Source organism: Lodderomyces elongisporus, chromosome 3 (genome assembly GCF_030384665.1).
Source record: "Lodderomyces elongisporus chromosome 3, complete sequence".
Taxonomy (NCBI): Eukaryota; Fungi; Ascomycota; class Pichiomycetes; order Serinales; family Debaryomycetaceae; genus Lodderomyces; species Lodderomyces elongisporus.
In genome coordinates this window covers 1648859-1665023 of record NC_083675.1, presented here as the reverse complement: position 1 = coordinate 1665023, position 16165 = coordinate 1648859, and the positions used below count along the sequence as shown (strand labels likewise).

At 35.3% G+C, this 16165-nt stretch overlaps 5 protein-coding genes across 5 annotated transcripts; 2 read left to right on the top strand and 3 right to left on the bottom strand. All coding sequences in view use genetic code 12, as the record gives it.

Moving 5' to 3' along the window:
• Window positions 1–6917: 6917 nt before the first annotated feature.
• On the top strand, window positions 6918–8072 carry SIM1 (putative secreted beta-glucosidase sim1; the record flags this gene model as incomplete). Its single annotated transcript, XM_001525462.2, has 1 exon — window positions 6918–8072. The coding sequence occupies one exon, from the start codon at window positions 6918–6920 to the stop codon at window positions 8070–8072; it is 1155 nt and encodes a 384-aa protein (XP_001525512.2).
• A 790-nt stretch (window positions 8073–8862) lies between these two features.
• On the bottom strand, window positions 8863–9495 carry ATG12 (Ubiquitin-like protein; the record flags this gene model as incomplete). Its single annotated transcript, XM_001525460.2, has 1 exon — window positions 8863–9495. The coding sequence occupies one exon, from the start codon at window positions 9493–9495 to the stop codon at window positions 8863–8865; it is 633 nt and encodes a 210-aa protein (XP_001525510.2).
• A 421-nt stretch (window positions 9496–9916) lies between these two features.
• PVL30_002930 (uncharacterized protein) lies at window positions 9917–12304 on the top strand (the record flags this gene model as incomplete). The annotated part of the gene is made up of 1 exon (XM_001525459.2): window positions 9917–12304. The coding sequence occupies one exon, from the start codon at window positions 9917–9919 to the stop codon at window positions 12302–12304; it is 2388 nt and encodes a 795-aa protein (XP_001525509.2).
• Window positions 12305–12397: 93 nt separating this feature from the next.
• Window positions 12398–14287, bottom strand: HPC2 (HIR complex subunit; the record flags this gene model as incomplete). Its single annotated transcript, XM_001525458.2, has 1 exon — window positions 12398–14287. One exon carries the CDS (start codon window positions 14285–14287, stop codon window positions 12398–12400), a length of 1890 nt encoding a protein of 629 aa, XP_001525508.2.
• A 1157-nt stretch (window positions 14288–15444) lies between these two features.
• YPT6 (Rab GTPase ypt6) lies at window positions 15445–16107 on the bottom strand (the record flags this gene model as incomplete). The annotated part of the gene is made up of 1 exon (XM_001525457.2): window positions 15445–16107. The coding sequence occupies one exon, from the start codon at window positions 16105–16107 to the stop codon at window positions 15445–15447; it is 663 nt and encodes a 220-aa protein (XP_001525507.2).
• Window positions 16108–16165: the final 58 nt, after the last annotated feature.

The following is a 16165-nucleotide window of genomic DNA, read 5'->3' as shown; positions in this document are numbered from 1 at the left end:
CGGGGAGGAAAGAGGGAGGAGTCGAAAGAAAGAAAGAAAGAAAGAAAGAAAGAAGGAAGGCATAACGTGACATGATATAAAAATGTCACGCTACCAATTTTGATATTCTGTGTATGATAATCTCCTTCTCTTCCTTCTCTTCTTCCTCCTCCTACTCCTCACCCCCTCCATGTTCCATGAATTTTATTTGTTAGTAATGAATGGGGAATATCTTAAAGAAGTTTTTTCTTTTTTCTTAATAAGCAAAGTCGTTGTAATGCAAATGAATGCATCTTTAATTCTTCAGCCTTGATCATTAACAAATATATATATAAAAGAAAAAATAAAAAGAGGAAAACCTGATCACGTGCGAGCTTGATAATTCAAAGATACTTGAAAGCTCTAAAGTCAATTTGTATTGATATATTAATTTAGATAAACATCAAACACAACAATTGGAATATAGAAAAACACAAATGAATGAATAGAGACGTTGAGTAAAGATGTATATGGAGATACTAGCTTGTTCCATAAATGTTTTAGAGAAAGAGGGAAAGTGAGAGAGAGAGAGAAAATAACAAACTAAGACAAGGAATATGAGGGCAAGTTTGGAAGAAGAAATTTAGTTTGACCAATCATACATGTAGAAATACACATACATATATATATGTTTACATTAGTTTACATTAATTTACATATCTCAACGGTAATAGTGACTTGGACCTTTTTTTTGATTTATAATATATTTGCTTTTATTTTCTTTTATCATCATTTCCTCCTCCCCCACATTGAGTCAAATATATTCAAGTTTAACATATAAAAAACAGAAACAAAATATGGTGGAACCATTATTGGTCAGGAACTGCTGGGTTTTTGCGTACTTTTCCAAGCCTCAAAATACCCTGGATATCAATTGATTTACTGATACGAAGTAAATTTATACATATATATATATATATATACGTATAAGTAAAGAATACAAAATTGATGGAGATCAATAGGTAACGGTTGAGTTGCATTCAGAATACAAAAAGAAATTCAAATAGGAAGAACAAAACATTGAGAGGAAACAACAAACTACTAAACATTACAAACCAAAATAAAAATAAAAAAAAAAATAAAAAAAATCAAGAGGAAAAACCAAAAAAAAAGAGAAGAAAGAATTTCAAAAAAAATGGGCTTGTGAAAGGGATGATGGGAGTAAGAGTAGAGAGAGAATCATATACTCGGAACTAAGCGCTATGTCTCGCGTAAATCTCTAACCAAAAGCAATAAGATTTGGGAAATGTTGAATACACTACTTCTAAACAATATGTATATTTCTTTCAATTTTCGCCTTTTTGCCTCTTTGCCTCTTTGCCTCTTTGATATTCCGCTATTCGATACAGTGCATTTACTGCAAACTCGGAATAACTATTACTTAATGCAACCACTAACAGTAGCGATGTAGTAAGTTGAGGTTACAAATTGATGAACAAAAAATAAAAATAAAAATAAAAATAAAATGAATTGATTGAAGAAAAAAAAAATAACATTATGCACCAACCATGATGTTAGACATTAGACATAAATAGTTACAATCAGATTTGAAATCATGCCTCCTTTCAATGCATTTGCCATCATGTTTCCAAGTAACAGTAACAAACAGCCCCCCAAAAAAAAAACAAGAATAGGGGATCAAACTAAGCCAAGAAACAGAAATTAAAAGCATAATCTCCTTTTCTTAAGTCTATAACTCCTAAATTCAATTCATGCTTTAAATTTCAAAATTTTACTTTCAATAATACATGATAGACCAGGACTAGACCAAAGAAATAAATGCAAATACGTAAACGGTCATCGACACTTATTATAATCAGCTCTTTGTAATATGAGGATCACAAATCACTTATTACAAAAGCATCACTTACAATGTCGCTAATAAACATGCATCTTTGAACATCAAAAAGTTGGGATGGTTGGGAAAAAATAATAAAAAGAAAGAATAACTGTAGATTCTTGAAGACTGCTGTTTAAGATCTATACGTTTGTCTAGACTCTTTCGGGGATCAAAGAAAAAAATTAGAATATGCAACACGACCGTTGGAATTACATAAATCCAAGAAAAAAATAATAAAAAATAAAAGACAGAAAAATGCGATGGCGGGGTCGTTCATTTACCACAGCAAACCAAAACATGGCAAAAAGAAAAAGAAAAAGAAAAAAGAAATTGAAGGAGATTTGACTCATATGTTATGGCAACCAAGCACAAAATAACGAGGAACTTTGTGTGAAATTGTTTATAGCAAAATTGGTCTTTTGAATATATATATGTATAAAAAGAAAAAATAAAAAAAATAAACGAAAAACATTGAGTCTAGATCTCATAATGTCAAATGAGTTATATTTTTGTAGCTTCCAAGTGTTGACAAAATCAAGGCAACATTTTGTTGTCTTGCTGAAAGAAAAGAGAGAAATAGAAAGGAGAACCTTGCACAAGTAATTGACAGTTTGTTAATTACTTGCAGGAAATGTTTCAAAGCCAAAAGGTAAAAAGAAAGGAGTTAAAAAAAAGGGAAAAAAAGTTAGAAAGGTACTACAATTCCTTATAAAGCAATTGAGTCAAGTTTGTAACGGTTGGGTTGCATTAATGGTTAAGACACATTTAAATTTGTTTGCAATGTTTTCAAGGTCTAGACCGAATGCTAAAAAATGTTCTATACTTTTTTATTTTGCATTCTTCTATCCTTCTCTTTTTTTTTTTTAATTTTGCAGTCACAGCATTCATCCTCCCACTTCCACCACCCTTTTGACAAGACAAAGTCGCCAATTGCCATGGCAAAAAAAAAACAGAAAGTTCTTGCTTATTGCCAAAGTTATTCACAATTTCCCTTTTTTTTTCTTTTTCAGCTTTGAGTAAAGTCTAGTGAGTAGTGTTTTTGAATTTCTAAAATATTTTTTTTTCAAATGAATAAGAGAAAAAACAGATGTCTAAAATGCATGTCATACTAAAGACCAACAAGTACAACTGCTTGTATTTTTTAACTCCAACTCGAAACTTGATATTAAATTGCACAGTTAAAGAAAAAAAACATTTGAAGAAAAAAGAATCGAAATACCGAAAGAAAAAAAAAATTAATTAGAAGGAGAGGGAAATTTTTTTTTTCATTTTGTCAATTTGTTTGTTTCTAATTGATATTGGTCTTGCAAAATTGCCTTTGTTCTTCCTCAATACACTTTACAAAATCTCTTCTTACTACAAGTGTGCATTACCAAGAATAAGAGTAATGGAGATACCAGAAATTTGAAGATTCAAAAAAGAAAACCTTTCATGGGCATTGCCTCGTTCTCCTTCCATCTCCTCGCATATTGACTCGTTCATTTGTTGAAAAACTCTTTTTCTTTTTTTTTCGTCACAAGATATGTGCAAATTTTTAATTTTTTTTTTTTCAACTTCCAACATTTTGTATAATCACTATCAAGTACCTTTGACACAACATTGTATGATTGGTTGGCTAGGAGAAAGAGAAAAGCGATCAACAGACTCTATTGGTGTTAGCTTCGCCATTCCATTTCGGTCATTACCACTCCTAATTGGGAAAACTAATTGAAAAAAAATAAATCAAAATGAAAAAAAAAGATTTTTTTTAGTCTTAATTTTCAACTTTATTATTTTGGCATTGACTTTTAACAACCAATTTTCATGTATAAAAATAAAAATCTCACTTTTGTCTTTTGTCTTTTGTCTCTGCAGTTGCTGATTGGCCAGAGCATTACACGGCACATTTCACTTATAGTTGCAAATCATCATGTGTGTAAATATGTGTAGATCTGTTTGTTACAACTAATCTGTATTTTTTAATTTTATTTTACGATGAGTTGCATATATTAAAATGCAGAAAGGTGTATATAGTAAAAAGAGTTGACTGAGATGCCACCATCAATTTAAGTAACAAAACTTTTTCACATATACATAAAAAAGAACCACCAAATGGATACTGAGAAAAATGGGCTTGAGTTTGAGATTAAGAGAATATACATCTGAAAGACGACGATGACAAAAAAAAAAAGTAAATTAATGACTAGAATGCATCAAAAAACACAGAAGAAGTTGTTAAACATGAATCAGTGATGTACCCACAATGTACAATGTTTTGACAAGAAAGATCTTCGTAAAGAAAAAATAAAATAAAACAAAAAGGAGGTAGTAATTAGTTTTTGTCTGAAGTTGAAACAAAATTATCTTGAAGAAAAAGAAAATGAATTAAATAAACTAACCAAGTGATGTGTAGCTGCAAACACTTTATTAAACTGCATATATAATAGAGCTAGCTATTTTGTAAAAATTGTTTACTTATACTTACTTTTCATTCATTTAAAAGTATGTTGTACTGAGAAAACCGTTTCCGAGACATTAACACAATGCCTAAATTAGTAGAAGTAGTTCTATAAAGACAAGGCAATCACAGGGCATCAAATAATGTAGCCAAGCAAGGGGGAATAGGAGGCGGACAAACCAAAAAAAAAAAGAAATAAAATTTAAAGAGAGGTCTAGCAAAGAAAACTTTGGAAAAAGTATATGGTTATGACACTCCAAATGGTCAAGTAGAATGGTATTTGCATCACATACTTTACTTTTTTTGGTATCTCCCAACTGAATTTTTTTGATCGTGTAGAAAAGTTCAAAAACTAACAAAGTAATAATGAACTATGTTCAAAGAAAGAAAGAAAGAAAGAAAGAACGTACAAGAAAAGAATGGATAGAGTAGCCTTTGATAATAGGATAAGCGTGTGCTTTGTCCAAAACACTTTACTGTCTTGTGAAGATTAGTGGAGTTTCTTGATGAAGGAAGTAAGTAAAAAAATAATAAATTAAAAAAAAAATAGGTAATAATCATAATAGTGAAGGTGAAAGTGAAAGAGAAAGTTTGTTTTAAGGATTAGGTGTGATGTTTGTACTAAAATTAAAATCAACCCAATTACTATTCCCGATTCGACTAATTGGCCAAAATTAGTAATAAAATATAAGCCACCAAGTTATTGGCTATATTTAGGATGATGAATAGGGGGTTTGGAGTTAGGAAAGATGGGAGTGGGGTTGAAGAGGGAAAAGACCATTTTTTTAAGTTGTACTAAAAGTGTCAAGGAGTATCTATGACTATTTGATCGAAACAAAGTCTTAGGTTACACTGGGTAAAGACTAAAGTACAAACACTCTTTCATCAAATAGGAGTTGTAGGTGCCTTATTAAAGACACATGCTATGCAATAAAAGAAAAATGGAAATCAAAAGTGTGTATCTACCTGTGGACCAAAAAATTCTTTTTTACTTTAGTTTATCCCACACATTCAAACACATCTGATCTCTCTCTCTCTCTCTCTCATTATTCTTTATAATTATTCGAGAGGCAAATGACTATAATAATGACACTTACAAGCGGTAATGTTCTCGAGTGAGATGTATCACTTTGACAAAAAAACAATCAGATTATTAATGAACTTGTTAAAGGTATAGATTTATTTTAACAGATGTATGTGTCGATATGTTTTACTGAGGCTGGAGCAGAGCCAGTTGGGTGCAGTTGCAGACGTTGGAGACGTTGAAGGGAGGGGAGGGGGCGAGGGGCTATGTGTAAAAAATGTGGGTCTAGACTCTGAATCTTTTGTGCCCTCTTCTGGTATAAATCACACGACCTCCTTGATATATACATACACAGATAATAAAATCTATATTCTATTTTATTATTTTTTTTTTTTGTGAGAGCAAAAAATAAAATTTACCACACGGTTTTGATTTTGTACCTATTACTAATTGCCAATTACCTATTACAACAGAAAACTCCTATTAACCTGTATGTAAATGAAAAAAAAACAAAACAATAGACAGGCAATATATGCAAAACCCATCAAATATCTCGAAAACAAAACAAAAAAATATACAAATATATATGCTACTGCATAATACTTTACACGGTGTAATGGTTAGGAGAGCATCTCACAAAACATACCCACACCCACACTTGTACATATACCTATACCTTTACACACCAGAAATAAATTAAAAAAAAATATTTTGCAATTGTATATCTACATATATTAATCTCTGGTGCTTTTCCTTAAAATTTGCATTGACTTTGACTTTGACATTGGGAAAGTGTGCATACAGGAGTGCTACCACGACACAAAAAAATATTTTCATTTTTATTTCTTTTTTTTTTTTTTGGGTTGTCTGTGTTTGTATTGGTGTATCTGTGTTTGTCTGTGTTTGTGTTTTTGTGTAAAGGCATCTTTCTCCTTGTTGAAGTGTGAAAATTTTTTTTAGCCGCTGTCTCGTTTGGCATTTTGGCCAAAAGGGAAATGTAATTCACAGAGCCAAAAACAAAAAAAGTATCAACAACAGCAATCACCTACTCTAAACAGTGGGAATTTCACCACAAACACAATAGAATAGGCACAGCTAAAAGAGGGACAGAGATGTCAACAACAAAATTTATACAGCAAAAAAAAAAAATTTATATAAAAGCAGTAGACGATCCTACCCTTACCGCCCCTTTCTAATTTTCATTCCTTTTTCCTCTCCTTTTTCTCCTTCTTCTTTTCTTCTTTTCTTTTCTTCTTTTCTTTTCTTCTTTTCCTTTCTTCTTTTCCTTTCTTCTTTTCTTCTTGATCCTCATATTTAAATATCAACAAATCCAACTATTTACTACATTCCTTTATATTTGATTGATTAGATCACGTTTTGACTTTAGATTAATACCCTTTCATCGTCAACGTTTTTCACACCAACTATCGTCTTTCCTTTTATTTTTTGTCCTTTACTTGATTTTTATATAATATATTTATATATATATATAAATCAATCTAGCTATTCTCATACCCTTCAATCCTTTATAACCAACTAGGTAAAACAACAACAAAAGAAGAAATTTTTTTTTATCATTATTATTCTTTAATTTGAAAATGAGATCATCTGTTATCACTTTATTGACTATTGCTGCCTCAGCCTTGGCAGCCCCAGCTGTTCAACAACAACACCACCACCACAACCAACAAAAGAGAGCTGTTGTTACTCAAATTGTCTACGTTGACTCCAACGGTAACACTGTTTCAGGTCCAAGTGCTTCAGCCCACCCAATTGTTGCCACTGTCTCCACCTCAGCTACTCCAGCTCAAACTACTGAAGCTAGCTCTGCTTCTTCCGAGGCAACCACCAGCTCCAAGTCATCCTCATTATCATCTTCTTCATCCACCGAGGCTGCTTCTACCGAGTCTTCAAGCTCTGATTCAAGCGGTGACAGCTCCATCGCAGGTGACTTGTCTGCTTTCTCTGACCCAACTAAAGAGTTTGAAGATGGTGTCTACTCTTGTGACACTGTCCCAACTGGTCAAGGTGTTATTGCCGTTGACTGGATCTCAGGCTTGAACGGTGGATGGACCACCATCATGAATGAAGATGGTGACACTTCATCCACTTGTAAAGACGGTTACTACTGCTCATACGCTTGTCAAGCTGGTATGTCCAAGACCCAATGGCCATCTGAACAACCATCTAACGGTGTTTCCGTTGGTGGTTTGTACTGTAAGAATGGTAAGTTGTACAGATCCAACACTGACAACAACTACTTGTGTGAATGGGGTTCAGACAATGTCAAATTTGACTCACAAATCTCCAAGGACGTTGCTATCTGTAGAACCGACTACCCAGGTTCAGAAAACATGAACATCCCAACCTTGTTGTCTGCCGGTGGCACTGCTCCAGTCTCTGTTGTTGACAGTGACACTTACTACACATGGAAGGGTGGCAAGACCTCTACTCAATACTATGTCAACAATGCTGGAGTTTCCGTTGAGGATGGTTGTATCTGGGGTACTTCTGGATCAGGTGTCGGTAACTGGGCTCCAGTTGTCCTTGGTGCCGGTACTACTGGTGGTAAGACTTATTTGTCTTTGATTCCAAACCCAAACAACACTGAAAAGCCAAACTACAACATCAAGATCACTGGTGACGACGTTAATGGTAACTGTAAGTACGAGAATGGTCAATACAATGGTGCTGGCTCAGACGGATGTACCGTTACCGTCAACTCAGGTGACGCTAAATTTGTCTTTTATTAAGCGGGTTGTTTCCGACAATTTAGCCTAGTACACCCTAGTCTTTTGCAACCCCATGCACCTTTTTTTACTCAGCCTAGATTGTCTTGTCTAGGCCATAGTTTGTTTTTACGTTGTTTCATTTAAAAAAAAAAGAAAATATAAAGGGAATTTTGGAGAGAACAAAGATTGGGAATGTTTTTACAATATCCTTTTTCATATTTATTTATTTTTTTTATTTTTTCTTTTTGGAGAAAAGAGACGGTGAATGTTTTCAGAAAAAGATTACTCCTTTTTTTTTGTCTGGTATAATTATATACTCACTCATCAATCTTACCATCACCATTATCAATTTGCCAAATAGAAAGAAAATAAAATAAAAAATAGAATCGGAGAATTCAAACCCATCAGAATTCATATTAGACCTGTTTTTTTTTGTTTCTTTTTGTTTTATTCCTTCATTCTGTATTACATTTTCACAAATTTTTTTTTTCGATTATTTTGATACCAATCATGGATTCAAAAAAGCTTCTTCTTCATTTGAAGTAAGAAAAAGTTTCCACACTCCCCTTGTTTTTTTTTATTAATTATAAATATATATAAATATAAATATACATATCTTTATTTACTTGCAAATGTGACATAATTTGTTTTCTTTCTTAGTTCAATGTACACTAAATATTCTGTTACTTGAAATATTGGAATCAAAACTTGTGATTTTTTTTTTATTATTTGTTAATTGAAATTTATTTCAAACATTGATTGATTTTGAACGTGTCGATATCTATCATTAATCATTTATCTAATCTTTGTCTCACCCAAAAGCAATAGTATTGCAATAACTTATAATCAATTCATGGTTTGTGGCAAACAATGCATACAAATCACCAACTCGTTCATCGGGACTGGGCAGGAATGAATTTTGTATATACAAATGTAATGGCTGTCTTTCGTTGGTTTTCAACTTCTGACTAAGGAATTTGTTCACCGTCAGTATGGATTGCACAGACGAAATTTTGAATAGTTTAGGGTGGATGGCTGTAGTAGATCCAATAGGCTGAAAACGAATTGTGACTTTCTCAGGTGACTTGGTAGTAGATGCTGATGAATGTTGATTTTCGTTCTTCTCAGTAGTCTTTTTCGGCAGCACTGTTTCCATTCTGAATTTGGTTCCTTCTCTTGATTGACTTTTTTGTTCACTCTTTAAATAAGGATTATGATTCAATTGACTTTGCTGATCTTGCGGTAGTTTATCAAGAACAATTGAGGTGGATAGTGGTACTTTTGGCTCCAAGTTCGTTTGCTCCTCTGTGGCAATATACTCATCTTCAAACTGTGCATTCCCCTGATCAACCAAACTACCCAAATCAGTATTGGAGTTTGAGTCAGAATCCAAATCAGAATCAGGATCTGATTGTCGTATACTAGAGTCTTGTAATTGTGACATTTGATGTCTTTAGAGAGAGAGAGAGAGAGAAGGATAATGAAAGGTGCTTACTTGCTTTCGGTTGGAAAGCCTTCACCTAGAAGTTTGATCCTTGTTTTCTTATTCGAGTCTCTCACTCCACCCTATTCTCCCAACCGTCTTACCCCAGCTGGCGCGCAAAAGCAAAAGACAAAAAAGAAAAAAAAAGCGATCTAGAAAGTACGACGAAAAGCAACGCTAAAATTCATTCGAATAAAATAAAATTCGATACCCACCAGCTTCTTAATAGTTCACTTCATACAAACAATTATTTTGCTAGCAGCACCAACAGCAACAGCAACACCTGTACCAGTGCCAGTGCCAGTATCAATAACAGTACCGCTATTACTTTTACATTTTAGAGGAACACAATAGGAAAAAAAAGAAAAGAAAAGAAAAACAAATGTCAGAAGAGGAAGAAACGCATAATCAATTGGAGCCCACAACTTCTCAATTGAGCGACACAACTCTTAAGGAATCACAAACTTTACCACTACCACCATCATCATCATCGCCACTGCAAACAACACCAGACGATATCCCATTTGAGCAGCTAGTGGAGAATATCGAGTCAGGTGCCAGGGATGCTATTGAGACAGGTGATTACTTGTCATATAGCACTCTTTTAGATATATACCTATCTGACCCTTTGAAATATACCAACGCCGAAAAGGAGTCATTGCTTCAGCGCGTTTTGGACACATTGAAACAACATACCAAACTTACATATGAAATTGGATGGGATTTGCCGAACTTGATAATCGCATATGTGGACCTGGGTTACGATTTCAACCAGAGATTGAGAGATGCACCCTGTGTTTATAAGATTATGAAAATTTTCGAGGTGCTTGCCCTTGAAGGGAACCCAAAGGAGTTGTTTTTAAAGAGTTGTGAGTTACTTCAGAGTCTTCGCGTGTATGGTGGATTAAAAGATGAGGAAGAAGATGAGGAGGAAGAAGAAGAAGATGAGGAGGAAGAAGAAGAAGAAGAGGAGGAAGAGGAAGAAGAAGAAAAGGAAGAAAAGGATGAAGAAGAAGAAGAAGAGGAAGGGAAAAATGAGGAAAAAAAGAAACATACCAATGTCATTGGTGAAGGTGACAAAGAAAGTTACAAAGGCGACGATATAATCATGCACAAGGAGAATGTTTTAGATATCAAATTATACTGCGTGATCAATTTGGTTGACGCATGCATGAAGAGAATTCATACCCTATACCCATCGAGATTCCTTGCAATGGCAATTAGTTCTTTTGTAAACCTCGTGTACAACCTTAACAAAATTGAGGGCACACGTGGACATTTTAGGTTTGTTCTTCAAAGAGCATATACTTTCATTCGAAACTATACTGGATTGCCCGAGCCTAAGGATTTGAGTGAATATTCTGCAGAAGATTTGAAAAAAATTAGAGAAGACGAATCGTATTTGCAACGCAGGCTCTTGACGGGGTTTGTTACTAATGTTATTACTATGTGCACTACGCAACACCCACAGGGCTTTGCAATGGACTATTTCAATAGTTTACAACAAAGAGGACCGAACCACTCGACTTATACCAACGAACACGACAGATCTGTTTTGGAACGATGGGCAGAGTTGGCATACTCGTTTGATTTGTATTTGAAGACAGATTTTGAAAAATTTGTTCAGGAAAGCAGGAAGTTTATCTTGAGTACTGATCTTTCCAAAGACAAGGATGAGGCAATGGGTATATTGTTTGAGAGATGCATAATCGACTACCAAAAGTACGTGCACACCAACATTGTGAATAATTCGGCTAACAAAACCATACAAACATCCATCTTGGGAGAGCTTATCTTATATACCAACAAGGTGCTGGCTGTTCTAGACGAAAAGAAAGAGCAGAAGCCCCAAAAGAAGCTGCAAGGTGGTGAGATGAAATTGAGTCTCAGCGATGTGATATACACTTCAATAAGACTACTCATTCCGCAAATTGTGCAGCCCACATTTGTGCAAAAATCAGTTTCAGACGTGTTGGGGTACTGGACATGGGTTGCACTTGCAAATACATCTACAAATGAACTTCGTTTGGAGCTTGCGACCGTGCCCAGTGCACTTTTGCCAATATATTACCTGGGTTTACTCTTTTTATTAATGCAATCACAGGATAAACCAACATGGAGATATATGCTCTTGACTTTGCTTACAAAATTATTGTTTCTTAGTCCCGAAGAAGTTGGATATGCTTTTATAAAGGATTCATTGGAAAATTGTCCTTATGAACAAGTGAAAGTTCCACTTTTGGGTATTTTTAAGGAACTCGTATTGCAGCTGCAAACCAGTGTTGATCAATTAGACATGTTCAAAGCATCCATCAAGGACGAAAAAGAATTAGACGAAAAGCCCAATAAAGAGAAAGTGGATAGCAGTGAATTTAAGCCAGAGGACAAGGGAAATGGAAAACAAACTGCTCCTACGCTACCACCAAGAGCAAACTCATCTTCTCCAAAACAATATTATACGTTGAATCTGGAAAAAGTAGAAGATTTTGTACACTTGATGTTGATGGCACAAACCGAGTGTTTTGCACAACGCAAGGATGACAAAACAATTACCATCAACCCTGGTAAGCTTTCGCCCGTGGCGGCATATTTGAATTTCTTTGTTGTGTTGAAGCGTAATGACGCAATTGTTAAAGGTAAAGAGAATGTAGAAAGAGTTTTGCGGGTCATTGAAGGGAATTTGAACTCGGTGAAAGAAAATAGTGGAAACCAGTTTGAAAAAAATGCTGCAATAATGCTTCAACTTTCCATTGATAGATTTAGAGAATGATTATTAGGTTAGATAGTCTGCTTTTTTTTTTATTAATATTATTCAAATCAAAATTGCACTTGTCTATTATAGTAATCGTAGTGCTACTTTTGTTCACCGTTTTTTCGAAGAGCTCTTCTTACTGGAATTTCTATCATCGACTAACGGTCCCCAGTAGACAAAGAATCCTTCCTTTGTGGTTGAGATCTCTTCTTCCATTTGCAATTCAATATCATCAATAAATGGATCTTCAAAATCATATTTACCAACTTTACGAGCCATTTTGATCTCATGCTGTCGAACCAATTGCTCCTCTGTCAACTCTTTACCTCGCAGCTGTATAGACGATTGGTTGTTTCCTTGTTGTTGTTGTTGTTGCTGTTGTTGCTGTTGTTTTTCGTCGTCGATCAAGTCATCATCGTCATCATTATCATCATCATCTTCGTCATCAATCATGTCGTCAATTATGTCGATGGCGGACTTTGCCTTTGGATGCATCACCGACCATCCATATTTCTCTTCGGCAAGTTTTAGTACATTAATAACGACCTCGGCTCTACCAGGCTGGGGATCTTTAGGGTCCAAGAGCGGGATATTTAATGCAATTATTGGCGGCTCTATCTTTTCCTTTTCTTTCTCTTTTTCTTTTGATAGAGCTGATTTTTCCGTAACAACTTTGTCAGCTCTCTTTTTAACTGTATCAGTCGTGGTTGTTGTTGTTGCTGCTGCTGTCGTCGTCGCAGTTGTTGTTATTGATTTGGCAGTTGGGGCAATAGGAGTTGCGAGTTTTTCTCTAGAGATGTCTTCGTCTGCCTCTGTTAACGCTATCACTTCGTCATCATCATCTTCTTCTTCTTCTTCTTCTGGATTTAACAAGTCTATTACTGTAGGGAATGCTAATTTCACCGTAGGCCGCATTTCGGACTGTTCGGTGGTCATACCTGGTTTCAATGGTTTCTTCACAGGTACATTTTGATTTTCAGTGGTATTGGAATCTGTAGATAAAGGCGACGGTTGCAATTTCCGCAGTATTTGTTGAAATTGCAGTAGTCCCAATTGTTTTCTTGATGATATTGTAGGAGATTGTTGTAAATCTGGCGTTTGCTGCTTCTTCTTTTTCTTGTTCTTTGTATCCGGTCCAGTTGTTGCTTTTGAGTTCAGAGATGCTTTTCGTTTTAGCAGATTGTTAGCAGATAAAAAATCTTTTGTTTGTGATGGGCCCAAAGTTGTTGTTGTAGTTTTAAGGGCATCTGGTGCTGGAGTTGATGGCGAAGAAGTATCGCTATCGTCTAGATTGATTATAGAATTTATGGAAGTCTTACTCTTGGGTCGCGATGCAACAGCAGTGGCAGTAGTAGCTGTCAAAGCTGATGTTTTTGACGATGAAGGCAACGGCAGACTAATTGCGGAATCCACATAAAAGCTAGTTTGAAATTTTTTTACTTGGTCAGCGAGGTTTGGCGAAACTTTGCTCTGGACAAACTTGCCTTCAATAGGGGTAGACGCCTTGTTCTTGAACAGCAGCAGCAGCAGCAGTAGCAGTGGCTGAATCTTCTTTGACAGAGTTCCATTTGTTTTCGATATATTAGAGTCTGAAAGGATGCTTTTTATATTGATGCTTGTAACTGGTGTAATTTTTTCAGCTGTGGTGGAGTCTGCACCATTGAATGAAGTTTGAAAACGCGCTACTAATTGTTGTAATGGTGATGGTGAAGCCTTGGATTTTGATGCTATTGGTTTCTTTTTTAATATTGGTTGAGGTTTGGTGCTGGGTTTTAAAGATGATGCGGTGTTTTTAGTCGTGCTCATAGCTTTAGTATCAGCTGGCGCTGAAGAGTGTGTTGCTGTTACTGTTGGTGTAGTACTTGTAGACTTTGCTGCACCGCCACCAACACTACCACCACCACTACCACCATCACCATTTCTTACCGGTAAGTTTTCATTTGACGGAGCTGAGGATAGCAATGAGGATATGGAGACATTTCTACTTGTAGCTTGTGCCATATCAGGGATTATGATTAGGTGTGTTGATTAAGTTTAAAAATTTGGTTGCAAAATATTCGAGTGTGTGAGTATGTGTGGTGGGTATTGAAGGTGATGTTGTGTGAAAAAAGTAAGGTGATATTGTTGATGGCTCATGTTGATGTTTTTTTATTTCTGTTTTTTTTTTTTGGAAGTGGAGTTGGTGGGGAGGGTTGAGTGGGTGGTTGGTTAGCTGGGGAGGGAGGGGGAGTAAAGAGAGAGAGAGAGAGAGAATAGGCAAGACAGTTTCTCAGCTGTGTGTGTGTGTGTGTGTGGGAGAGAAGGTGTTGGGCAATTGAGTGTTTTGAAAGAACAAAGGGACAAAGAGAGATAGCACAGGATGAAATAGGAATAGGAATAGGAATAGGAACAAGAACAAGAGCAAGTTACAGGAAGCCAATGTGGGTGTCAACAGAGCGAGAAATTGAATTAGACAACTGCGCCAAAGTGGCCGAGAGAGAGAGAGAGAGAGAGAGAGAGAGAGAGAGAGAGAAAAGTTACAAAGAGTTTGGCAACAATAACCAAAGTGAGAGCAGCAGAAAAAATAAAATAAAATAGAAACTCAAAAAAAAAAATCAACTAAAACATTAATTCAATTTTAAACTCTCTCTTTAGAACTGTATCCTCTATTCAGGCAAGCAAGAGATTGAGATTAAAACAATTGAAAGACAAGTATTCTCATCTTCAGAAGCACTTAAATTCTTACTATAAAGGTGCACAGAGAGAATGAACACAGCGATCAACCACATACAATTCACAGTATACTATTGTACGTCGTATTCTCTACACGATTTGCTATAGCAAAAGCCTCGCGCATCAAGACAAAAACTATATTTTTATCAAGTTGAACCTTTTCATCCTTTGCAAATATTTTTTTGCCAATAGCCAAATCCTATATTTAATCGGTGCTTCTTGATCCATAAACATCTATCCATTCATTGATACATTCTCTCTAGTTCCCTTACACTTCAGTAACAATCACTAGCCTAATCCCCTCGCCACCAGTCACTTGCTTCTTTCCTTCTTTTCTTTCTCTTGCTTCTCCTCTTTCTCTTGCTTCTCCTCTTTCTCTTGCTTCTCCTCTTTCTCTTGCTTCTCTTCTTTCTTTTCTTTATTTTCTTATTTTTGCTCTTTTAATCTCAGCAGCATGTGCTAGTTCCCTGTTGTGGATTGTTCTCAATGCTAATATCTATAGTCTCTGACTTGTTATTTGTACCGTCTCCCTCACCTTTTGCACCTTCTCCCTCACCATCTTCATCTTCATTATTAAAATCAGGTAACGATTGAGCAATCTTTTTAAACAACAACTTTACATTATGATTAGCCTTGGTCGAGGTCTCGATAAAAAACTTGGACCCCGTCTTATTGTGCAACTGCTCGACATCTTCAAGACTAACTTGTCGCTTGTCATTTGCTAAATCCAGCTTATTCCCAACCAACACCATAATCACATCGTCGCCACGTTCTAGCTTGACATCTTTGATCCACTTGTTCAAATTGGTAAATGACTTTTTATTGGTAATATCATAACATATCACAGCAACATGAGAATCTCGTATATATGAAGGAATCAACGACCTAAATCTCTCTTGACCAGCAGTATCCCATAATTGTAACCTTATAGTTTTACCATCTTCGAGATACATTGTTTTACTTAGAAAGTCTATTCCAATTGTTGTCGCATATGTCTCATCAAAAGTATCATACATAAATCTAGTGATTAATGATGTCTTTCCAACACTCTGATCACCTAAAAACACAATCTTGTACTTTTTGAGAATATTTGTCCTATCCGAGCTCATGATTGAAGAAATGAATAAAGAAAAAATAACAGCAACAACAACAAAAAGTAGATAGTAT